At 46.7% G+C, this 26,865-nt stretch overlaps 1 protein-coding gene across 3 annotated transcripts in view; it reads left to right on the top strand.

Annotated features, from left to right (window-relative positions):
- LOC108924134 (estrogen-related receptor gamma-like) overlaps nt 1–26,865 on the top strand; it is a 131,890-nt gene that overhangs the window by 93,921 nt on the left and 11,104 nt on the right. For all 3 annotated transcript variants that reach the window (XM_029256948.1, XM_018735328.2, XM_018735329.2), the window contains exons 4-5: nt 11,856–11,966; nt 13,808–13,969. In XM_029256948.1, coding sequence (XP_029112781.1) covers nt 11,856–11,966; nt 13,808–13,969 — 273 coding nt within the window. The remainder of the gene's footprint in view (nt 1–11,855; nt 11,967–13,807; nt 13,970–26,865) is intronic.

Below are 26,865 nucleotides of genomic sequence, written 5' to 3'. Positions count from 1 at the left end.
AAAACGTGCCTGTTTTTCAGTTTAGGGTAATTATTAAGCACCTTTTATAACAGGTCGACATATGCAGAGGACTGATTTTCAAAGCCGTAGTTACATAGTCAGCTGGGTATTAGGAAATGTAATGAGCCGACATGGGAAGGAAAGACAACAGGTGATGGTGCAAAGATAGTGGAGAGACCAACACACACATCTCTTAGCTGATCCCGAATACTGGTATGTATGTCTATTTTTTCGTTCCTCATGCCATCCACCTGCTGTGACACAGGCGGCCCCCCTCCCTCTTCCAGCCCATCTGCTCTATATTCATGCCACCGATCAGGGAGGCCCCGCCCCCAGCATCTGCCCACCTGTAAATGCCTCTCAGGCGTGCCGTAATGGGTTGTTAGGGATGTAATTTCCCCAAAGTCCTCATCTGATGGAATTTCTACATTCCTTGATAGCAGAATGCTTAACATCAGTGAAGGATGTGCAAATATTTGGGTAAAAATCACAGAACAGGTAAGCACTGAATGGACACTAATAGCCTTTATTTTGCTGCCTTGGTTAATGCACTTTACAGATTACCTGTTGTGATCGACAAGGTCTTATTTGCAAATCTATATATTTAGTGGATTTTGTAATATGTGTTCAAAATTTAAATAATATTTAGTTAATATTTTAAATGCCAGTACCTGTGCATATTAGACTTAATTATGATGCATTAGATGAAGGATAAAATTTTTGAAATAAATGTATGTCTTTTTATTGCTGATGGAGAACAGAACAGTGTCATAGCACCACAGAGACAAAACCTGTACAATAAGAAATTGCAAATACGTACAGGTAAATCCAATGCAATACAAGGGAAAAAAATTACAGTATTTTACAAGGGTGGTCATTTTTGACTAAGAAGTTCCAAAAGGGTAACCAGATATTCCAGGATTTAGTTGAACTATCATTTATTTCAAATCTTAACTTTTCTAGCAGAAAGGTTCACATCTGAGTGAAGCACATATTTACAAAGGGAGCTTCTGGAGTGAACCACAGCAATAAATTACATTTCTTGGAAAGAGTAATCAGCCACATTCCATACCTTCACAGAAAATACAATTTAGAGCAGGAGGTTAGGCCTGTACCAGCCCTCTGGTGGGTCTGGGGTTTGAATCCTGCTTGGGGCGTTTTGCGATAGACTGGCGTCCCGTCCTGGGTGCGTCCCCTCCCCCTCCAGCCCTATGCCCTGTGTTGCCAGGTTAGGCTCCGGTTTGCCGCAACCCCACTCGGGACAAGCGGTTTCAGACAATGTGTGCGCGTGTGGATTGTGGTTTATCAAGAATATATGATGGAGGGGCAAACACAAAGTTTTGACAAATCAGCATTTACTCTTTCAGTGTCACCTGGTCGGGTGTAAAGGAAGGCTTTTCTTTGGCCCAACAAGTGAGTGCACAGAGACCCGGATAAGATAAAACAGTGGAGTTGCTCAAACTTCAAACTACTGGCTGTATCACTACCACAACTTGGAGGTGTCATGTTATTTGAAAAAATATTTCTCAGCTCACATCGAATTTGAGTCTGAGAAACTTCCAGAAGGACAATGTCATTGCTTGTGGGTAGCATGTGGAGCAGTGAAGATTTAATTGGATTGTTTAGCTGGTTAGAGTAATGAGAGCAGGGAGAATCATGGACCACATTGCTCATCAGAGGTATGATGATCTGTTAGTGTAGTGTTTTACCATACCTCTAGCTAACACATGTCCTCCCTGTTCCTCTATTGCTGCAGTTTGAGCAAACTTAAGATGATGTGGTAATAAACGTCCTGACTAAAGGGAAGGGTCCGGGCCGCAGTGTGCCTGGTGACATTTTCAGGCCGACGAGAAGGGAGGGTCCGCGGATTCCATTAGGTCAGTCTTTTTTGCTCTCTCTTTGTCACCAAAACGCCCAAGGACAAGAGTGCAGGACACTGACACAGCAGTCCAGCTGTCAAATCCGGTCAACGATCGATTGACGAATAATAGTCGGTTTCTCGCTTCGCTTTTTTGCGGGGATATGCTTGCGGCGTGCGTGCGTCGATCGTGTCGTTAACGGCAGGGGGATTACGCCAGAGCCAGCGTTTCGCCACTCCGTGTCGACGTACGGCGCGGAGGCTGCGTCGCGGCCGTTTCCCGACTGGGAGCTGGCGCCTGGGGGATGGTGGGGAGAGCGAGAGAGGGATGAGATGTTGCTGGAGCGGGTCTTAAGCGGGCTTCACTGCACATTCACATGGGGAGAAAAAAAATACAGACAGAGGGTGCCACGTCAGGTCACAAATTTGTGTTCCGCACTGACAGACTGTAGCCTCACTTTACAGCTTGATTCGTGACTGTAGCGACTAGACGGGACGGCCCTCCCGTCCTGCAGCTCGGTAGCTCCGAGGCCAGCGGTGACCGACAGCCACCCGCTCGCGGCTGGCGTTGCGGATCTCTTTCAATTTAATTGGATGTCAGCTGGCATGAGAGCCTTTTGATCCAACAAGCTCTCGCCCTCTCCGTGTTCCTGCGGTATGTCGTCCTCTTTCGTTTCCGTTTCGCTCCCTCACCATCGAGGTAATATATGAGTTGGGAAGAGACATGAACGTGATCCGTTTTTGAGGCTCTCTAGGACCTCTGGCGAGCCATTAGATTCCTGATCGTATGGATGGTTTTTGCTTTTCAGTGGCATCGATTTGCATACAGCCATATAATATTACAAGTAATTGTTGAGTAATTCGTGAAGGTGAACCGCCTTCTTCTGTTGCGTTGTGCGCCGATAATTCATGTTAACTACTGATGTAACTGTGAATGGGATTTCGGTGGGATTTGTTGACGTTTCAGCATAAATGGGTATCAATTTTTGGGCTCAGAAATGCATTAAACTTTTTGTCATTGATAAAATAATAATATTAACCGCCTCCGCCACTTAGTTCCTTGTGAACGGTTTTTCAGTAACAAATTACCTTGTAAGACAAAGGGCGACTGTGTATAGTGTTTAAAATTGTAAAACAGTGTTTTTATAGTGTATTATTACCAATTGTATTATATAGTAATATGTATGTGCTATAATTATTTACAGTAATCAATTTATTGTGAAGATACAATAGCAGATTACAAATTAAGTATCCCATAATTTTTATCTGTTTAGCTGATGCTTTTCTCCATGACAACATTTAACCAATTTATAGAAGTAATTTTAACTGGAGCAGTTCAGGGTAAGCACTGTAACCAAGGCTACTGCAACAGGAGGTGGGATTTGAACCCATTTCTTGCACATGTGGCAAGTAGTGTAATTGTTAGAGCTGCTCCCTTTAGACCCAATGGTAGTAGGTTCTGTTCCCACCTCTGGCTGTAGTAACTCTGAGCGAGGTATTTAAAATAACCTAGCCGTATAAACGGGAAGGTAAGTAATTTAACCCTCTAAGTCACTTTAAAAAGAAGAGTCGACTAAATGAATAAATGTACATTGGTGTCTCTAAGCTCCTGGCTGCCTGGTGTTCTCCCGCACGGATGTTGCAACCGTAATAAAACAACGTTAGGGGCGTAGGAGTGGAAATCATTTGTACGGAAACAGGTATCGGTCAGAAAGGTACAATCAAATAAAAGGTTTGGTTAAGATATTTGCAGAATATGATTTAAAAGTCCAGCACAATTATATGCATTCTTCATGTTTAATGCTCTATAAGCAAGCATGAATTCTTGCTCGGGCAAAGTCAAATGCCTTTCTAATTTAATTTAGATACCATACATTGTCGAGGTGTATCAGATGGCCAGTCAGTTACCCCACGGGTGCCCGTAGGAGACCTCTCAGAGTTGTTCTTTCTTTGTGCCCCATTAAATCGAAGTGGGGGCAGTTGCTGTGTCCCAAGATACCCAGTAAAATTGTCCCATTTATCATAAAAACACAGTTACGGGCCCTCTCTCCCATAGAGTAACACGTGTTTATTGTGGTGTGAGCAGAGGTAGGGACAGACAGGTTGGGGCTTTATGTTGACTGCAAACTTTTCTTATTAAAAAAATGTTGGCTTTTGCCATTTTAGACACCTCTGTGGTTTCAGATGACGTCTAATAAATTCCCTTTGCTGACGTCACGCTCATGGAAGTTCCGGTAATGTATGTGGCGTCAAATTTAATTTTGCTTTTCTCGTTACTGCATTTCAGTTTTGGGATTTTGGGGTTTGCGGGTGCCGATTCGTTACGGGCTGACAGTTGTAGATGGCCTTCAGAAATGCAACCACGCTTTTGTGCCAAAATATGTCAGCATCCATCAGCGGCGGTTTCGCAGCCTCCGGTCCAGCGCTGTATTCCCTCAGGATGCTTTCTTCCAGCTTCCCGTTCAGACATCCTTCAGCGCCGAGCGTAGCCGCTTAACAACATCTGCGTCGCGCAAAGAGGAGGCGGCGCTCGTCGGCCGGACAGAACGGGAGGCGGGACGCGGCTACGGCGGCAGGGATCCCGGTGCCTTCGAGCCCTAACGGTGTATTCTTTCCATCGTTTCAGAGCGGCTACATTTTCCATTAGCGGCGCCTGATCCGCCGGGTCATCTTTTAATATTTGTACGATAATTTGTTAACGGTCATTTTCCCCTTCTCTGTGGGCTTTGGAAATATGATTTTCAATTTCCAATTTGATTAGTTTAGATTAAACTCATTAATCAGGTAAAAAAAAAAAAGTGAGTTAATTGTCTGGGAAATAAATGAGGTCGTTAAGACGAGGCTTTATTGGGTGAAGTTTTTTTTTTTTTTGTGTGGGAGAGTGGAAACTAACCCCCGCCCCCCCCCAACATTAATTTCATTCTTCCTCTGACAGGTGCTTTTCTGTCCTCCTGAAGGTGCTGTAAATAACACATGAGCGGTCAGAAACTTTAACTGTATGTCGTAAAAGCTGATCACCTCAGCGTTATCGTAGGCGTGGCAAACACGACACTACATTTGTAGGGATTTTTAACCGGATCGCACTTTTCGGGAAGAGTTCCATTCTCACGGCGACGTGCGTTCGTGCGGAACGTTCTTTGTTAATCGCAACCGTTAAATTTCTATTCTGAAAAATAGACGCCGCCGCCGCCGCCGTTAAACGTCGGGCGTTAAACGGCGGAACGGAGCGCTGCGTCGCTTTCTAAGCCGCGGCGTTTTTCTAAAGGGTCCCGTGAAAAGCGAGCCGCGTTTTTTTTCGCAGGGGAAATCTTGGAAAAAATGACTTGGCTAAAGGCCACAGAGGTACAGCTGAACCCCTCCAGTGATCTCAGCTCCAAAGTAAACAAAACCCATTAACTCATGACTCCGGGAGACGCGGAGCCCAACCTCCAGCATCGCGCTCGCTCGGCGCGGGTCCTTGTACCGCTTCGACCGTCAGGCATTTAAACGCGATTGTTCTGGAAATTTGACGGGAACCTCCGGGGGTGGAAGGGCCCCTAATCATTTAATTCCCTCTCAATTTCTTCTCCATATTTCCAGCAGGGCTCAGGGACCCCTCCGAGGCGCTAAGGTTCGTTCGTTTAACAGTCGTCTCCGCAACGGGCGCCGGAGGCCGCGAAGGAATACCCCGTCAGCGTGAATGGCGCATCCGCGTACGAAGCGCTGGTGACGAGAGGCTGTGCGAGACGGTGCTTCTGCGTGGTTTTCGAAGGTCTGGCTCGGAGCGCGGAGCTCCGCTTGCGTACACACCGCCCCCCCGCGCCGCCATCGCAGAGGTTCGCATGCCGTCGGAGACACGCCGCAGCCCGCCCGCCTTCGTTAGCCAAACCCGGGCCGAGACGCGGAGGCGCTGCCGTCCGTTGACCTCCTGGTGCCGAGCGCATTTGCAGGATGCAAATGCCCTGCCGGGCCGCACCGGCACGGGCGGAAGTGTCGAGCCGCGGAATCAGAAATTCAAAGCATCCTCTCCAATTTTGCTCGGCCCCCATGACTCAGACTGTAATTATCCGACGGGAAGTGCGAAGCACGTTGAGTGCGACGTTTAAAAATCACAAGAACGAAAGTCATTTCCTTAAGGATCTTTCAAGGTCTGTCGAGTATGGAACGGACGCTGCGATTTTCTACCAAAATGTTTGGGTTTTTAACCGCGCGGATTTTATTGTCACAGATTTATCCCTTTCAACATGCCTTTCATTAGCAGACTTAACGCACCTTTTCTATGTGAAATGTTGTGTTCTTGCTAATGATCTACTAAGAACATAATTACGCGGTGTTTTGTGGAGTCCGTAAGGGCCGTTAACCCACGATTTTCCGGAGTTTTCCTTCATGCGACAACACCGTAGTGAATCGCTCTTTTCCTTGGGCACAACCAGACAAACGTGAACCAGTAGTGCGGTTAACTGTACTAATTTATTGTGCCCCTACGTGCATATCCTATGTGGTGTTTGTAATTCGCGCCCCCCCCCCCCCCGAGCGCTCAACTAGAGCCCGGCTCTTTCGCGTTTGCTTGTTTTTCCCCCGCGCAAAGTCACCGCTCTGCATGCAACAGACGGGCTACACAAACGTGTGCGGAGAAGCTGCCAGAAGCTTTGCTGCCCTGCCCTGTTTGGGAGCAAGAACTGCGCTCAGGGGCTGCGGGAAACAAATTTGTTTGTCGGAAGCGTGGGGATGCCCACATGTGCGTGAGGACGGGGCCAAAGTGGATGCCGCTTGGTGTTTCCATTTGCCCCTCCATCACATCGCTGCTTGGGCTGGAACCTGGGAGCTGGGACTTCTATTACTACCCTAAAGAAACACAACATGGGATTTAATTAAAGGCCATTATTTAGGAAAAAAAAGCCTATTTTTCCTCCATGCAGTGGCAAGCATCCCCATGACTGTCTTTGACAAAGTCGAAACACGAGGGTCAGCATGTAATAGAAGAAACAACACGTCTCAGAGAGAAAGAGAAATTATATTACAAAATACATCAACGCTGAATCAGTGACTGATGTTTTCGCTTCTGCTTTTCGGACTGGACGAAACGATCGATCCAGAATTGAAGTTAAATGTGCGCCGCTTTCAGAACGCATCGCGCGAGCCGAAACCACCGTGACTTTAAGATCGTGCCCGGATCAGTCCTTCACTATGCTTCTCCTGCAACGTAACCTAAATGTTTATATAAAAATTACTAGGAAGGCGATGAGAATCGTGGATATTCTGATTAAGTTTTACACAGCCACTCGTGCGATGAACATCGGTTCATACGGTGGAAAGAAACAAACTAACTGCGCTTGAGAATCACGCGTCTGCATCCAAGTGTCCCTTCCTCCTAATGTCATGTATTTTCTATGAGATGTTCGTCGTTTTGGAGAAAAGCGTCTGCTAAATGAATACGCGTAAATGTAATGCAACCCAAACTATATACATAATCGCCTTTTTGTAACTAGTCAGAATATCTAATGATTCAAAGTAGTAATAAACACACACACACACGTCCTGAACCGCTTGTCCCATACAGGGTCACGGGGAACCGGAGCCTAACCTGGCAACTTGGGGCTTAAGGCCGGAGGGGGAGGGGACACACCCAGGACAGGACGCCAGTCCATCACAAGGCACCCGAACCCCAGACCTACCAGAGAGCAGGACTCGGTCCAATCCACTGCACCCCCTCCCCCCCAGTAATAAACACACACACACACACACATACACATTTTCAGAACCGCTTGTCCCATACGGGGTCATGGGGAACCGGAGCCAACCCGGTAACACAGGGCGTAAGGCCGGAGGGGACACACCCAGGACGGGATGCCAGTCCGTCGCAAGGCACCCCAAGCGGGATTCGAACCCCAGACCCACTGGAGAGCAGGACTCGGTCCAACCCACTGCGCCACTGCACCCCCCCAGTAATAAACATTGTATATATAAGTGTCTATTATTAAGCAGCGTTTATATACGCAGTCCCCCCCTCAGTGGCCAGGTCTGACTGTGAAGGTGCCACGGCTGCTTGTGGTCGCCGGGGGGACGAGCGAGGGGGAGCCTGCCGTGCCCTCTCATGCCTGGAGCAAAGTTAGAAGGTGATCTCATTCGTAGCCATTGTCGCCAGCGGCCGCGTCGAAGACGAGAAGGGAGCGGAGCGGAGCGGAGGGGAGAGGGGGAGAACGCAACGGCGGCGTGCTGACAGAAGTTTTCATTGGGACCGGCGGTAATGGAACATATGTTCTCAGGGCCACGGTGGAAGACACACCGTCTCCCCCCGACCGCCACATGTAAGACGAGCTCGCTCCGCGAACGTGCTGTGCGTCAGAGGCACTAAGCAGATGCCCGGGGAGAATCCTATTTTCTAGTCTCTTTAACTCGCGGCGCGGCCGCGTCTCGAGGACGGGGGCCCCGGAGCAGAAAGAATTGCGCCCTTTGAATACATTTGCAGGGAGAGCGGCCCGGGTCCCGAGCGGCGGTGGGGGGGGGGGGGGGGGGCGAACGACCACGCGAAACCCCCGAAAGCGCCCGGCCTTTGCGCACTTTATTGATCTCTTCGATGTCCGAAATAGAAGTGTTTATTTTTTAACACCACAGAGGAGACTCTGAAACGTTTGCCGCACTTTTAGAGGCCCAGTTGTTCCGGATTGTTTACCGCCGCTTTTGCGTTTACTTAGCCGTTTTATATTTAACACTGCGGTGGACAGCGGCACGTTCGTTACCGTTTTCAGCAAATATGGTGGGGTTTAACTATGTTTTGTGCTCTGTGTGATGTATAGCGCTATTGTTTAGCCGAGGGTCCCGCGAGCTCAAGTTTTCTTCACTCAATTTATTGGACGTTCTTTCCCCCGTCGCTGTAAAACTGATTTAACACGTTGAGCGTTTAGTCACGTTGCTCAGCGGCACACCAAGACTGATTTCGCTAGTACGTACCGCACAGCGTATTTCCGCTGTATTCGTGATGTATCGTGTCTGATGCATTCCGCTCTTTTAATTCTCTCCGAATCGCGCTTGCAAGCGGATGCCAGATGTGTTTATGAGGACTCTACGCGGGATTAATGATACCTGAAGTGTCACCAGTTGATCTCAGGTCTTTCCTCCCACTGCTTATAGCCAGTGTTCCCCCTGATTTGTGCTCCCAGAAAGACCCCCCTGGGCCCCATGTCACCCTCGCTCTATTACAGTCTCTTGTTTTTCCTGCCGGAACAGCTGATCGTGGCCAAAGCTCCGCTGGTCCATTCATAGGATTCCGCCACACCCATGAAATTCAAAAGAAGTTGCGTAATGGTTGCATGGTCATCTGTTGAGCTCGTATAAAATCTGAAAAAAGTACTAGTAGGTGATATAAGATGGATCGCAAATGTTGCCCTAGAGGACTGTCGGCAGTCTTATTATTCATTCCTTTAATTCCACCCCCATAACTTGCCCTTTTAAGTCCTGTGAGATGATTCTTATATCTTATAGTATCTGAAAGATCTTGCCCTGGAATAAAGAAGGCATCAATAAAAGCCCTTGATCATTTAGGAGGGTTTCTTTTATTCAAGTAAAAATAATGAAGGTAAACCTTGCCATCACTGGCACAAGAAAGACTTTCACATGTCTTTACCTATTGGAATTTTGATTGACTTGGGAAGGGAAGGCGAGAGCTCCATCCATCCATCCATCCATCCATCCATCCATTCTGGCCTTACGCTGGTCAAATGATACTGATGGATGGATGGATGGATGGATGGATGGATGGATGGATGGATGGATGGATGGATGGATGGATGGATGGATGGGAAGGCGAGAGCTCGTTCATCTTATTTTTTTAAAGCAAACTTTCCACCTGCTTGTCCACCAAAAGCCATCAGACTTGTGACAGTGAATGCATCTAAAGCATGGAAGATTGTTAGATTGCATTCTTGCTCCAGCCTGTGAAAATAAGACTGTCACTAGGCACTTAAACATAAACAAAGCCAAACAAACTTGGCCCACATTACCTTGGCTGTAACACAAGCTGCTGCCGGCTGGGCGTGCGTTTCGCCGGACGTGGATCTCACCGAGCGCGGCCGTTCGCCGACAGGTGAAGGGATGCTATGCCGTATTATTAGTCTTGCCGTTTTGCACGCGTGCGTGTTCTGGAATTACAGAACCCCGTGTTTTTCAGCGGGCGACGCAGATCCCTTCTCAGAACTTTGTACGTGAGCCATGCTCCTCTGTGACGCTGCGGGAATCGCCAGTCTTTTCATTGTCCATCTTTGGAGGGCTTTCTGATCATGCCGCCCGCTGAGGGCTGAAGGTACCCCGGTATACACTAGGGCTATTTCCAGCAGTTGCGAACGGATTCCTGCCCCTGATCCAGCCTTCTAAGATGTTTCCGTGAGCACGCTCGCCGGCCGCCACACCAGCGCGGGCCTCTGCGTATGTCAACGAGCCGGAGTCCTTTGAAGCACCTGATAACGGATCCGCTAATCCGCTTTTGCCGTGCTGCGCTGTAAAAGGTAGTGACTTCACCCCAGTCCCAGGAACTGCGCTTCCCCTTCTGCAACACAAGCCCCGGAGAAACCGCAGGGCCACTTTTCACCTATTTCCACGCCACACTTGGGTGTATTTTTAGCAGGATTTGGACGCGAAGGGTTCTGCGTACTGTCATTTTGTCATTTAATAGCGTCTCTTGTTCTAGAACAGCAGAACAGCTGATCTCTTTGTTGAAGTGGAACTACAGCCACTCACACACACAAAAAATTCAGAAGCGTCTATGAATGATTCAGAACAACTAAATTAACTACAAAGAATGGCAGTGTTTCATCTCATGTTGAGAGACAAATGCAGCAAATACTGATGTATGTATTGGTCCAGTGTGCTTTGAAGCATTAATACGTGGCAATAATTTACTCTGCATGCATATACATTTACATGTATTTATTTAGCAGACACTTTCCTCCAAAGCAAATTCCAATGAACTCTATATAGTGTTATCAGCCCACGCACCTTATTCACCGTGGTGACTTACACTACTAGATACACTACTTACACTGGGTCACTCATCCATACATCAGTTAAACACACTCCCTCTCTCTGGCACTCACACACTAGGGGTGAACCTGATCAGCATGTCTTTGGACTGTGGGAGGAAACCAGAGCACCCGGAGGAAACCCACGCAGACACGGGGCGAACATGCAAACTCCACACAGACTGAGCGGGGATCGAACCCACGTCCTCTCGCACCACCTAAGTGCTGTGAGACAGCGGCATATTATTAAGAATGCATCTTTTCCACTCGTTGTTTTTCTGCTAACCTTCTAGTTTATGATCATTAACAATATATTCATTTGTATAACCAGAGAGACTCGTTCATATAGTTTTTTCTTTTTTTGGTGCTGGAGGGTTACTGGTCAACATAGCGCAACACCGGTAATTTCATCTCTCCAACAAAAGGTGTATAAATCTTGCTAGTATTAGCTTGCAAACAGATGAACACTTCATAGAGGGATAAGGTGTCACCCAGGGCAGAGGTGATGTTATTGCAGGAGTAGAGCAATAGCACCACTGTTGCAGTGAATTAGCACTATAAATCTCTCTCTGAGACCCCCTCCCCCCATCCCTCTCACCCCCTACTCTCCAACTAGCACTGGATCTCAGGGTGGATTGGGTTACTGCTGCAGCTTGTTAAGATGAGCAGCTGTCAACATCTGACAGTGTGTTGTTGCATATTGTATTGCTAGAATTAACTGGATATGTACGTAATGTGACATCTTCTGAGGGCTCTGTCTTTTCTTGCGCCCAGGAAGCGCATGTGTCATACAGTCTTGATGTGGGTAACATACTGAGCAAACTTGATATGCAGTATGTATGCACCGAGTGTACGCTTCCCTGGGTTACATGTTTTTTTGGCGAGTTTGCCGTGAATTGCGATGAAAAGTGTCTCGTGCGCTTTGCGACGGCGCCGCCACGGAACAAATTTTCCATTATTATTGCAAGCGGGAACACATCCTCCTTTTTTTTTGTCTCCTGCAGGTGTCCGGCTCGATAGGGTGCGTGGCGGCAGGCAGAAGTACAAGCGCCGGATAGATGCGGAAAACAGCCCCTACCTGAACCCGCAGCTGGCCCTGCCCCCTAAGAAACCATGTAAGGGCCGTGCTCCGCAGTCTCTTTCAGTTGAGTCGCCCAGTGCGATGTGTGTGTATTCAGATGGACTTTGAGTGCCCGCATATGTCCCACAAAGAAGAAGTGCATTTTCCTCAGCAGTAATGTATGACTTTATAGAAGTACAGAAGGATAATAATAATAATAATAATAATAATAATAATAATAATAGAAAAAAAATCACAGTACGACACAACCCCTGACCCCACACAAAGCGAAAGGTTAAATCCAGATTAAATGCAATCTGGCTAAAACACTAAACCCATGATATTAAGATTCTAATCTCTCAGACTCCTCTATAGACATCATGAGAATCCAGTGCAAGATTTTTTTTGTATAAGTATCTCTTTTCATGAAAGTATGGTAAAATCAATGGATACAGTGGTGCAGCAGGTAATTTCAGTGCCTCACAGCTCCTGAGCTGCTTGGTGGGCACGGGGTTCAACTTGAACTCAATGCGTGCGGAGTTTGTAAGTTGTTCCGATGTTTGCACCCCGTAGACGTGCACAGAAGAAGGCGCCGGCAAGCCGCTTCCGTCCCTTACCAAGTGGTCACCGCGACACTGCTTTCACTCAATGGCACATCCATTCATCCATAGTAAAGTCCAGCAGGACTTCTAGTAGCAGAACAAAAGGAAAATCAAATTATTTTTCATTCTGAACGGGCTTTTTACCTCCGTTCAATCCACTTATTTGCTGTTTCATATTAAATTTTAAGACACTTTTTCCACGTGCACATCTTTTTCTTCCTCCCGTCTTATACAAAATAGCTTCGCATGGTGGCCTGGGGGACGCTCGGCTCACGAGAACCACGGACCCGTTTTCCTGATTGATTATCGGCACGTGACGAAGGCTCTGGGATTGCTAGTTCAGCTGCATTGATTCTAATTAGAGAAACATTAAATAAGATTTAGTGGAGATAGCGTTTGTGGCTCTGGCATCCGTGGAGCAGAGAGGCTGGTTTGATTGATCCGCTCCGACCCCTCTCTCCTCCCCCACGGCTGGAGGACTAGCGGATAGGTGGGAGTTAATGCTCTTTAATTGGCCTTTTGGCTGTCAGTGGAAGTCCGCCGCTCTCCAGGCACCATACGCACACGTGAGGACGAAAACTTTGAAAGTGGCTCCGCTATAAAAGCGTTCTGTCCTCACATGGGGAAAAAGGGTGAATGCGGTAGAAAAAAAAATGCGTCGCTCAGAAAGGTTACTCAGCAGGCTACAGGAAAAAAAAAAATATACAGCATTAAAACATATTGGAATACTGTTGAGTGATCTTCTAAATAACCGCAGCAAACTCATTCTGATTCTAAATAAGATATTTTCCTCTAACAAAATTTGATTTTTTTTTTTCTTCTACTATACATAGTTTTGGTTGCGATTCATTTATATATCACAAAGCACATGTACAGGTTGCTTTTATGTCATTATTATAATAACACACCAAACATAATAGAGCATTTCTCGGTGGTCTCCGCATCCACGTCCTACGTTCTGCGTTCACTTCTTGCTACTAATTATACCACTTACAGACCAGTTTTTACATTTAACGCTAACGTGACATACGTTAAAGGCATTGGTTTCCTTTGTTATCTTCTGATTTTGAAAAACACTGATTCATTCTGCCGTGTGAGATCTTCAGACTTTCCTGTGCTTAGTAGTGCCGCATGAATCTAACAGCATAGATTCAAGTCACAAATTAAAAATTTACAAGCGTGTAAATTGCAGACTGGAAGCGAGGCATTTTGTAAATATGTATTTTAGTTGGTCGTCTTGTGTTGTCTCGAGTCCCTGCTGAATGGAGTCCAGCTCGGGTCTCTCGCTTTGCAGACAACAAGGTGGTGTCTCACCTGCTGGTAGCAGAGCCGGAAAAGATCTACGCCATGCCCGACCCCACCGTTCCAGACAGCGACATCAAGGCGCTGACGACGCTCTGTGACCTGGCTGACCGTGAGCTTGTGGTCAACATCGGCTGGGCCAAACACATCCCAGGTGAGTCCTTCCCTTTACTCTCGACGTAGCACCGATTCCTTCGCCCGGCCCGCATCGCGGCGAACACTTGCGTTGCTTTAAACACGCGCAGAAGGTCCGGTTCGGCTCTTATTCGGATCGGAGCCGTGGCCTAGCGAGGCTGACCGGGTGTTGCGACATCGCAGGATTCCCCGCCTATTCGTCCCACGCACTGCAACAGCAGCGATCCTAATGACTTAAAATAAAATAGTCTTGTGAAAATTTTCAAATATTCTATTTTTCTGTGGGCTGCAGTTTGCTTTTAAGTGGTTAACATGGGCCCAGGAATTTAGGGAATTACAAAGACTTTAATAAAGCTAAATGTATTTACTCTGAAAATAAAAATGTGAGCAGTTTCGGCATGAGTAGCACTACTTACCTTTGCAATATATAGTAGAAATCCTAAATAAAAGTGCAAGGCAATCGTTAATTTTTTAGAAAAATGGATATTCAGGGTTTTGTAAAAGGGCATCGAGTAATATTGCGCATTGACAAAATAGATAAAATGTATCGAAAATGTAAATGTAAAATGGTCAGTAGAAGAAAACATATTTTATGAATAATTAATAAAGAAAAAGAGGTGTTATGAAAGATTATTAAGAAAATAGGGAATTTTAAATATATAGGAGATGCAGGATTATGACAGGTTCTCGTTTTTTTTGTGGTAACAAGGAGAGTGTCAGCTACAGCTGAGGCTTTTTACCGTTTTTCCACAAGTTACCTTACAAGCAAATTAAAAAGTACATTTCCATAAAACAGCTGCTCTAGTCAGTAAATTGTCTCCTTTGTTAAAAATAGTTTTCCATCACAAATTCTTGTAAATACAAACATTCCAGATTATTTCTTGCATTTCCTTCACTCGTACATTTCTAAAATTTCCTTTAGGTTCGTCTCCACTCATTAGTCAGCAGCAAAACACACCGAGACAGAACTGGAGTGTGGGAGACCGTTAGTTCGGTCACGTCCATGAGGGACGTTGTGCGTCTTTATGGGCTCAGCGGTCGGAATTTGTGGAAAGAAGGTATTTTTCTTTTCGGTCATTTTAATTCACTTTAAAATTTCATGTTAAGATAATGAAAATGTTAACAAGTCTTTTTATTGAGCGTGAAGGGCTTTAAAATGTTTTTACTAGTACATGGTTGCATCTTAAGCTCATCTGTTGGGAAGTGGACCTGTACTTAAGGACACTTGGCGACATCATGGTTAGAACTGTTTCCTTGGGTTCTAAAGGTTACAGGTTCAATCCCCACCTCTGCCTCTAGTATCCTTGAGTGTAGTACTTACCCTAAACTCACCAGGTGTATATGAGTAAATAATTCTGACCTTAATGCTCCGCGTCACTTTGGAGAAAAGCAACAGCTGAATGAATGTGTGTGTTCCTATTACAAATGTAGTGTAATAGTTTCATACAAAACCTAAGACAAATGAAGAGAGTTCGGCGTCAATCTTTAAACTGATTGCGAAAATGCTCCAAAACGGTACCGGGGACTTGGGGTTCACGAACAAATCGGTTTTCGAGCAGATGTCCGCTCCATTTTTCTAAGTTGAGGGGCCAGCGTGGCAGAATTCATTGTTACTGAATGCGGTGGCGCAGTGGGTTGGACCACAGTCCTACTCTCGGGTGGGTCTGGGGTTCGAGTCCCGCTTGGGGTGCCTTGTGACGGACTGGCGTCCCGTCCTGGGTGCGTCCCCTTCCCCCTCCGGCCTTACGCCCTGTGTTGCCGGGTAGGCTCCGTGACCCCGTAAGGGACAAGCGGTTCTGAAAATGTGTGTGTGTGAATGAAAAAGCAAGTGCGCTGCTTTAGGTGATGGAAACAATATACGTATATCGCTTTGAGCGTTTGTCCCGAACTGCGTCACCGCAATGTCAATGCAGAGCTATAGAGCCGCAATATTATTCAAATGGCTAATAATACACAATCATTACTGCCCGGACCGCATTATTCCGCAGCCCGGTGCCACGTCTTTCGTTTTTCAACGGTGTGGTAATTTCTTAATAGGCCTGACGAAGTTCCCCCCTCTCGGAGACCTGAAACCAATTTCGTGCTGATGATATAGCGGCTATGTCGCTCGGAGTCATAACGAAACGGCGGCGCGGCCGCTAATTTGAAGTCATTAGGTGTTCGGCGTATGGACAGCAATTCGTTACGGTGGATAGGAGCGCAGCTGACATTTCTGAGCACGCTCACTTAAGATCCGTTCTGGCCGAGGAGTGGGCAAATTGTAAACTAATTTAAACATCACTCAATATTACTGGTGCTGCTTTGTCAGAGAGCAGGGGATAATGAAACAGCCCATGTTTTACTGAGTGGAGTTAAAGATGTAAAATTCTCAATCTTTCCAGTGGCTGCTGCTGAGTCCAAAAAAAAAAAGAAAGAAAAAAAAAGTGCAGGGGAAAATGAGTCGTTTTTTTTGTCTTTTGATTATTTCTGTATGCATACTGATTGTCTTTGCTCGAGCCTTTGCTCGCTTTGCGACAGAACCCCGGAGTAAATTTGACACGGCATTATGTGCGGTTCTGCTAAGAATAGGGGCAGCGTTGCATGAACAGAGCCCAACTTCTCTCCCAAACACCATAATATTGTATTAAGCTTTCTAAATAGTTAAAATGCGATATGAACTGCAAAACTGCCTACCGACGTAAAATGGATTACGCCAAGCAATCTCATTTGTGCGATTAAAGGATTCGCCGTGACCTTCTTGTTTTAATCTTTAGTTTTCTCCCTTTGAAGGCGGTGGGGAAGCAAGCAGCTCGATAATGAAACGAGGACCATTTATACCTGTGAATGCAATAGTTCTCTTCATCCAGGCGCCAACGTGAATGAAATATACTGTCCCGCTGCGTTTACGTTTATTCCTTTAGCTGACGCTTGTCTCCAGAGCAACTTGCGGTGTTAAGCTTCTTAAAGATGTGTTCCTGTTTATGCAGAGAGCAGTTCAGAATAGGTAGGAGGTGCAATTTGAACCCGAGACCTACGGAACCAAGCTTGGGCGGTACAGAGTGACAGAGACTTGAGTTCCCCTTAATCACTTGGTGGAGTGGTGGCTCAGCGAGTAGCGCTGTTGTTGGGGCGAGAGGACTTGGGTTCAATCCCCACTCAGTCTGTGTGGAGTTTGCATGTTCTTCCCCTGTATGTGTGGGATTCTATGTGGTGCTCTGGTTTCCTCCCACAGTTCAGAGACATGCTGTTTAGGTTCCGTCATTGTGTGAGTGACAGAGAGAGTGTGTTCCACTGATGTATGGATGAGTGACCCCTTGTAAGTAGTGCATCTAGCAGTGTAAATCACCTTGGTGAATAAGGTGTGTGGGCTCATAACACTACATAGAATTCAGTGTAAGTTGCTTTGGATAAAGTGTCCGCTAAATAAATGTAAATAACAATGGTCAACAAAACTTTAACTTTTTTTTGTCCTGCCAATTAAAGTAAGTTTACATTATAATACACACACACACACACACACATTTTCCAGAACCGCTTGTCCCATACGGGGTCACGGGGAACCGGAGCCTACCCGGTAACACAGGGCGTAAGGCCGGAGGGGGAGGGGACACACCCAGGACGGGACGCCAGTCCGCTGCAAGGCACCCCAAGCAGGACTCGAACCCCAGACCCACCGGAGAGCAGGACTGTGGTCCAACCCACTGCGCCACCACGCCCCCCACTACATTATAATATTTATGCTGAATTCAGATTTTTTTTTTTAAAATGATAGATTTTCTATCAGGCAGGGTTTAAAAGTTACAAAGCAATCACACACACACACACACACACTGTCTGAAGCTGCTTGTCCCAAGGAAGGTAACGGTGAACCGGAGCCCAACCCGGCAACACACGGCACAAGGCTTGAGGGAGAGGTGACACACCCAAGGTGGGACGCCACTCCATCACAGGGCACCCCAAGCAGGACTCGAACCCCGAACCGGCGAGAGAGCAGGACTCGGCCAAACCCGCTCCACCACCACCACCACCACCACTATACAAAGCAATTAAATTTAAAAGAATGTATATTACTTATTCATAAATAAAGCTGTTATTACACCTAAAATATGTACAAACTTACTTGTAAAACATATGAGTGTATGCTTTTCGGCTGTATTTGGCCTCAGGAACATCCCTCTTGAGTGTCAGGCAATAGTCTGCCGACATACTGAGACTCCATTTGCCCCGGTACCGTTTTTCCATATCCAAAATGTCTTGGTGAAATCTTTTGCCATGCTCATCAAAAATAAGCTACTGTACTTCACAAACAATCAAAATAGCCATGTTTTGCAAACTTTTTGTTTCAAATACCCCATATACAGTAGTACCAGTACCGATATACTATATACACACACACACTTTCTGAACCGCTCATCCCATATGGGATCGCAGGGAACCGGAGCCTAACCTGGCAACACAGGGCGCAAGGCCAGAGGGGGAGGGGACACACCCAGGACGGGACGCCAGCCCGTCGCAAGGCACCCCAAGCGGGACTCGAACCCCAGACCCACCGGAGAGCAGGACCCGGTCCAACCCACTGCACCACCGCGCCCCTTATACTACATAGTATGATATGTAAATACGCCGGTACATAAAAACTATGGCTGATAGAGAAATTCTGAAAACATATTTGAATTCAGTGTACAAATTTACATAGGAAACAGACATTCATCGGACGAAAAACCTGTTCACCGGTGTCAGGCGAGAAGGACGAGGAAGTCTTCTCTGTGGTAACGAATCTTATACCTCCAGATAGCATCTCTTTTTGGTTTTCGAAATTACGCTTCGGTTTCGCCCTCTGCCTGTTTTGACCATATTGATGTTTTGGTTTTTGCACAATGTAATTCAGCCGCAGAGAAAGCTGTTTATGTAGACGCCTTGGGGCTTTCTGGTAACAGCTCTCCCCTACCCTGGGCTATAGTGGAGAGAGAGGAAGGACAGTGCTACGGCTGGCGTTCGGGGGAGCCCACTAAGGTGATTATCAGCTCTCTGGTCCGTCACATTGTCGCTCCACATGTCAGATTAAAATATTTGCCCTGGAACCTTATTTTAAAAAATAATAACAATCTGGAGCTTAAGTCAGGCTGTGTGATAACTAGGAACCAACCCACCTCTTCACCAGAATGAGGTGTCACCTGCCCAAGATGACCAGTATTTACAGGCTCAGTCAACCTGAGAGATCCATATCACAGAAAGTTATGTCATGTCAGGGCAATGACATGTCTCCAGTCCATAGCTGCTCTCCTTGAGCTTCCCCGGGACGGCCCCTGGGCAGAAGGCTGTTACTCTCAGCGCTCTCATTCTCTTCATTCTGACCGCCGTTGTTGAAAACGGGTGTCGATAGAACACGTCCGTCTCCTGAAAAGCTTGTTACCGGGACATAACGTCAAAGGAAGATGAAGAACTATTTCATGAAAAGTGACACCGATTTATTGGGCGAGTGTGCAAAGGCATTAAGCCATGTTACAGTGATTTTACTTTAGATCAGGTGCTTTTTTCCCCCCAGGGTCTTTAGTCCGCTTGTGGTCCTCAGGTTGCGTTTTCAAAGCAAAGCCCCTTCTCTTTTAGTGTGAGCCGCTCATCTACTGAGAAACCTCTGGATGAGAGAGACTCAGTGATGTGCAGCTCTATTCTGCGGGAAATACAGATTGATAGATGGCCCCGACGCACTTTGGCCCAATGAAATGCACGTTATCTTTGACCTGTACACACACACACACACACACACACATTGTCTGAACCGCTTGTCCCATACGGGGTTGCGGGGAGCCTGAGCCTAACCCAGCAACATAGGGCGTAGGGCCAGAGAGGGAGAGGACACACCCAGGACGGGACGCCAGTCCATCACAAAGCACTCCAAGCAGGACTCGAACCCCACACCCACTGGAGAGCAGGACTGTGGTCCAACCCACTGCACCACGACGCCCCCCTTGGACTGTACAAAATGTGACAATTTTTTATCAAGTTTTAGCAAATTTAAAATGGAAACATTTGAATATAGTAAAAGTGTATAGTTCAGGAAATCCAACATCGACAAACACTCATCCCAGGTGAGCCAGAGGCTATCTCAGAAACGCAGGGCACGAGACTGAAGGGGACACAAGTCCATCACAAGGCCTCTTAAGCAGGACTCGAACCCTGGACTCACCCTACAGCAGGCACCAGCCAAACCTGCTGTGCCAGTTCTGGAAATCTAGAAACGGGACTTTGAAGGACAGCAGAAATGCTGTATTGTGTTCACGTTCTTTTGATGGAACGCAAGAGGACAAATCTGAATTGTGTTATTCTGAGGTTTTGAGAGCCCTCAAGGATGGTGCCGCTCGCAAAGCGACATATCATTTACCTCAAGGCGCTGCGAGTGCGTACGAGTGCTAAGTCCCGCCGTCTGCGTAAGTGGAGGAGGACTCCCTTAATCCTCTGAGACACTCTCTGCTCCGATCCAGCGCTCCCTCCGCTCAGGTACCCAGAGCCTCGGCAGCGCTTAACCTTCACTGGCTCAGGAGAGGGGATTCATTAACCTTTTAAAGAGATGGCGCGCTCGCTCATATACCGTCGAGGCACACGCGCACGGACACACACATGCACACTCTGGCTGACCCAAGAGCGAAAACCCTGAGTCACCACACTGAGCTGAGGGAGAAGGTGCCTCTCCAGGTGACTCTGCGGAGACAGGTCTTCACGGGCCAGGCGCAGTCAGCACTTTCAGTGCCCGGGAGCCTTGATCTGCTTCCCAGCATGCTCCCAGTGAGAGTGCTGAGAGCCTGCATGGTAACACACTCACACACTAACACTGGTCGACTTGGCACACACCTGCGATCTGTCTTCTCCGGGCTCAGACGCTGTGAAATTCTAATAGAAGCATTTTCAGCATTTCCAAGTCACTTGTTACAATTATAACGTTCACGTTTTTTGCTGGTCGCAGCAACGGAAGGTGTGCAGGCGTGTTGGACGTATCAAGAACACGTCTGAAAACATTTAGAAAATCACGCAACGGTCCTTCAGTCTCGAAGCAACGGAAAAGTAAAGCGGAACTGTGATTCGCAGGTCAGGGCTACGCTTGAGCGCTTCTAGAACATTCGAGCCCGTGGTGTTTTTTAAAAGAACTTAACTGAGGACAAAGTCCTCGCCCTTATAGTGTATGGTCCTAGTTAGTTAGTTAGTTGCCGTCAAATCATTTACGACTCACGGCAACCCTGTGTGTAACAGAGCGAAATGTTGCCCGATCTTGCTCCGCATGACATGGTCCTATCAGTGGTCTGAAAATGATCTGAACTCACTCACGGGCAACGTTACGTTTCATCTGAATATGTAAAGAATATATGAAATTTGGGAAGTACTTTTGCTGGCTTTGGTTGCTGGTTTGAATTACCTACAGTTGAATCACCCTTGACAGCCGGTCCCCGTCCTCCCGTTTTGTTCTATGGCTTGAAGAGATAGTGAGAGGAGAAATGAGATGTTGCCACGATGCCTGTTCCCCTCACCCGTCACGGTGTCGCTGCCCTGCAGCACGGCTCACGCGGCCTCATTAACCCCGCGGTGCGGAAAAGGGCCTAACCCGGGAGAGGCCTTGTTTGTTTGTGTTTTCATCGGTCTGTTCCCTGGATCATCACGCGCATCCTTGGTGCGGAGGACCGTGACTCGACTGCCTGCCCCATCTGGGAAGCCGGGCAGCTCTGGCTGAAACGTGCAAAGACCGGAATTGGCGACTGCCTCTCGGGAACAAATAGGGCGTTTTCACGTTTTGTTCCCTTATTAGTTTGATTACATTTGTAAATCAAATCAAACCATCTTACTGCGCCTGAACTATGCTTTTTGAAAGCCCAGTAATCGCCTTCTAATAAGATGCAAATGCGTCACATCGGTAAGTAACTGATGCATCAAAGCCGTGCATTTGACAATGAGCAGTTGTTTCTCGGTCGTAATATTTTCTGATGCCGGAATATAAAGATAGATGGATGTACTGTGGCTTCGGCCCATCGTCATCACTTTTCCTGGTGGTTCATGCAAAGTTCGGAGAGATATTGGGTGCCCATTATGACCACCTCCAACTCCACCTCTGCAGTGTGCCTCAAAAGAAGCGCTCAGGAAAGATATCTTTCCATTGGGCATAGTGATGCTGCAATGTTAAATAGGCATCGCCAGCAGAGGTGGAAGGAATAGCGTCCAGAACCTGCTGGATTGACTGGATGCTGTGGCTGGATTAAAAATGAAAGTACAGTATGTATTCTTTCCTTTATAGATATAACACATAGCTGCGGCAAAAAGCATAGTTTTACAGCCGTCACATTACTTTCTGGATGTCCCCAGTTGGAATCCCATTCCTTTTGTAGTTTCTTTGGTCATAGTACTTACCTTTAATTGATACCGTAAGAGTGCCCTGCAGTATAAATGGGTAAATCCTTATAATCTTGATATCCTTTCACTAAGGGGCTGCAGTGGCACAGTGGGTTGAACTGGGTCCTGCTCTCCAGTGGGTCTGGGGTTCAAGTCCTGCTTGGGGTCCCTTGCAGCAGACTGGTGTCCCGTCCTGGGTGTTTCCCCTCCCCCTCCAGCCTTATGCCCTTTGTTACCAGGTTAGACTCTGGCTCCCCATATGGGATAAGCAGTTCAGACAATGTTTGTGTACCTTTCACTATCAGTCATCTCAGACAAAGTTATGAGCTATAAGCCTGAATGAAAGAAAAGGAGGTTGCCTTCTGAACTGGTGTAAAAATCCTGCTATCTTTCAGTATTTCTTAAAATTACAGTTTAACATGGTAGTAACACAGGAGTAAATTCGTCTCCAAGGCTACGTTGTTCTTCATTGTGAAGATCTGGACTGGTAAACTGGCATGAGTTTGATCAAGTCTAAGTTGACAGACTTCATAAAATAATATTTATTTGCAACTTGTTTCAGATTCATATGCTTTTTTTCTCTGTTAGCCCCTTAGTTTTTTTCTTTTACTTAATTCACCTTTCACCGTTAAATCTCAGTTCTGCATCATCTTCTTTCTGTTATATGTGGCTTCTTTCTGCCGGTTTTTCGTACGTGTTTGTTCAGCAAACACCTCTGTTTTTGTTGACGTTCGTGTCTCAGTGGTTACGAAACAAACTCGATCCAGTCATAACCGTGTGGCTTTAAAACTGTCGTCAACAGCATGTTGCCTTTGTTCGGTGGGAGCGAGGGTGCAACGGTGGTTCACTGGTCCCGTATGCGGTGGTCACGCACAGCCTCAGCACCCTGATGGAAGTCCAACCTGTGTATTGGCGTATCTGAGACCTCACCGGGACCTAACTGTGGCCCACGGCAGCGTGTACAGGTCCTTATTATATTTCTTCTTTATGTTTCCTCATCTGTGCATAAGCTATAAGCACTGCCTGGCCTGGTCATGGTCCAACCCCGATAGGCCTCTGTGCAGTTCATCAAAGGGCGTCGCGTGGCCTGGAAGCCGTAGGGTCTGCCTGATGATGAAATACGAGCCATCGGCCCCAGTAATGGCTGTAAAATTTCCTAATTACATGGCACTTATTGCATTGCATAATGACCCTGAAGCAGTAGTAGAACAATTAATTAAGAGTTTCAGCCACGGCTTTTCTTGAAATTAAAAGGTAGTCATTGCCATGGAGTTTAAGTTATGTCTTTTCTTGAGGTGTGGTTAAAGATTCACGAGGGTATTTCTTCCTCTTTTTTTCTTTCTCGTCTTCCCACGCTCGGTGTTGCTAAGGTGTCGTACACCGTAAGCATATATTTTTGCTGTTTATCTGTTTCATTTTTCAAATTCTCTAAAATTAACATTTCGTTTCGCTTTTTGTGCTGAAGTGGAAAAAAACTGAGCATATTTTTAGATAAACCGAAAGTGTTGGATTGGTGATTCGAGCACTGAGCACATGTAACGGACAGCACAGCGGTGTAGCAGATAGTGCTGCGATATCACAGCTCTTGTGCTATTTGGGCACAGGTTCGAATGTGGCTCAGTCTGTGTGGACCCCATACAAAAAGCTAGCTCAAATGGGCGGCGTGGTGCAGTGAGTAGCCCTGCTCTCTCGCAGGCAATGCAGGAGGACATGGGTTGGATTCCTGCATGGTCGGTTTGCTTGTTCTTCCTGTGTATGTGTGGGTTTCCTCTGGGTGCTCTGGTTTCCTTCCACAGTCCAAAGACATGCAGTTTAGATCAACAGCAAAAATATATGCTCCTTACGTTGTCAACCTTTAATTGGGATACTAAATTGCTTCTGTGTGTGGGGGGGGGTGCGGTTTACTAAGTTTAAGAGGCTGTTTAACTGGTAATGCTAAATTAGTCCTGGTGTATAAATTTGTGTGTGTGTGTGGTTACCCTGCAATGGACTTGCATCCTATTCAGGGTGTACCTGTCCTATCTTAGAAGTGACTCTGGGGCTCTGGGACAGGGTCCGGACAGCCGCAACCCTGATGAGGACAAGCGGTTAATGAAAGCGAACAGCAGCACAAATAATTGACCGGTTGAGGAAAGTCATCGAATCCGCTGAAGATGAGCAAGACCGTAAAGGAAAGATTAAAAAGTGGAATGGGTACGCTTTTTTTGACAAGTGGTCATGTAGCTTGTATTCATGGGTTTGGGATCCATGTCTGAGCCAGAGTCAAAATCAAGAGGAACAGTCTGCGAAGCTTGAAGTGAGCAGAAACGTACAAAAGCACGGCTTGTAGGGAGAGCAGCACGGCCATGCTCATTATCGCTATTTCGGCTCATTATTCTTCGTTGTCCAATGATCTCCGATAGCTCTGCAGTAATCAATAAGCTGCTTAGTCCCACTGATTAGATTACTAACAACAGATTGGTTTAAGTCTAGTATAAAAACGGTTCCCACTGGCTTTTTTTTCTGCTTTAAGTGAGTAAATTTCCCATTGCAACGTGTGTCAGGAGAGCCCTGTGCTTCAAAGCACGTGCGAACAAACTGCAGAGTGAGTTGAAAGAGCCTCTTGGGACACGGGCTTTTTTGCCGTGTGGAAGTTCGTCCCCATCTAAAGTCCAACCCTAACCCCGATCGTAACCCAAACCCTAAGTGTTTCCGTGCGCGGCGTCCCCCGGATGTTGTCGACGCTGCAGTTTGCCTGGTGCAAAAGCGGCAGCGTGGTTCTGGCTACGTGCCGCTCTCCGCTTCGCTGCCATGGCAGTTGCTGCGAGAGAAGTTCCTAGGAGAGAAGCAGAGCGAGAGGACTTTATGAGAATGCAGGAAATAATTATGTTCATTCTGATGGCATTTCGATGGCTTCCCGGCGCGACGCTCCCACGTTGACCCATCTGTGCGCACCTCTCTATGACGGTCCCTTTATTGCAGTCCAGGAACCAAAGCTTTGCAGACCTCTGCCGCCTGCTACGTTAACAATGACTGTTGCCGTTTCATTCCGATATCTAATTAAGTGGAAAAATGCGGTCCGTACAGTAATCCATGGTATCTCAACCATCCGCCTCGGTGTATTTAGAATTAATCTCCGCTCCGAATCGTTTCGGAAAGATGCAATTAAGAGTCGGCCCATTGCTAATTAGCTAGAGCGGAATCAAGCAGCTGTCCTCGACTTTGTGATTAACCAGCGACGCCGCATCCCTTTTCCCCACGGTGAATTCCACAATCCTGCCGTTTGTAAAACAATTATGTTCGGCGAAAGACATCTTGTTCCCTGTCTCTCTCTTGCAGTAGCTCATGCGCTGGGAGATAAATGTCAATAAAACCCAGCTCACAAAATGACATTTCACCAACGCTCCGGCAATATTACAGTTTTAGTCCTGCGATGCAGGGTGTAACGAAATGATAATCTGAATTTGTGGATTAGATGCACAGAGGGAGTTTGATGTGGAATGAATTGAATAGTGTGGAGTCCAGTAAAAAATGCAATACCCTTTATAGCACCATCATAATGGCAACATTTTCTGAACACACATAAGGGGAGGAAGCCAAATTTTATTAATAGGCTTTGTGATGACATCAATTCACAAACGCCAAATCGGAATGCGTATCCGCTTCGCAAGATTGTTCAGAACAGGTCTTGGGGTTTTATTCAAGTTGCTGGCGCTGAACACTGAACTTTTTCTGTTACATAAGTCATCGTAATAATGCTGACGGTGCCATAGGTAATACGGACGGTCCCTGATTTACGATGGTTCGACTTACTTTTTCAACTTCACGATGGTGAGCTGGTGACAGAAATTCAGTAGAAACCATACTTCGAATTCTGAATTTTGAGTTTTTCCCGGACAAGCAATATGTGGTACGATACTCTCCCGCGATGCTGGGCAGCGGCAGACATCCGCATCTCCCAGTCTGCCACGTGGCTGTGCATTCTGCACCCATAACGTCATCTGCGAAGACCCATCTGTGTCTTCTGCTACTGGGAAGAAGAAGAGTAGGGCAATTACTCTGGAGAAGAAACTCAAGGTAATTGCCCAGCATGAAGGCGCATCACACGTATGCTAGGCTATGATGTCCGGTAGGTTAGGTGCATTAAATGCATTTTCGACTTACGATATTTTCGACTGATGGTGGGTTTCTCGGAACGTAACCCCATCGTAAATCGGGGACCACCTGTAATTATTGTACTTGGATACGCGATCGTATTTCATTGTCAGTGGAATGCAAGATATTCATTTGAGTTCTTATGTCGGTCATGCCTCGTGTAAAACCTCCATACGGCAAACCCTGGCTCAACAACCCATGCCCAAAAACCGGGTGTCGTTGCGATGAAAGACGGAAAACTTTTTTTCAATTTCCAACAATATGTCAATGCTGAGTTTTAATTAGTGATGAAATTGCCTGTCCTTTCTGAACGCCCCTTGATTGTACAATATGATAATACAGTATATGTTTTTAGCAAAAATGACTGTCAGAGTCCAATACCTTCGAACAGAATCACGCCTTTACATGGACTGGAAGCTACAGCAGGCA

The sequence above is a fragment of the Scleropages formosus genome, chromosome 1 (assembly GCF_900964775.1).
Source record: "Scleropages formosus chromosome 1, fSclFor1.1, whole genome shotgun sequence".
Taxonomy (NCBI): Eukaryota; Metazoa; Chordata; class Actinopteri; order Osteoglossiformes; family Osteoglossidae; genus Scleropages; species Scleropages formosus.
The sequence above is the reverse complement of the archived record's forward strand: the minus strand, read 5'-3'. Positions and strand labels throughout refer to the sequence as shown.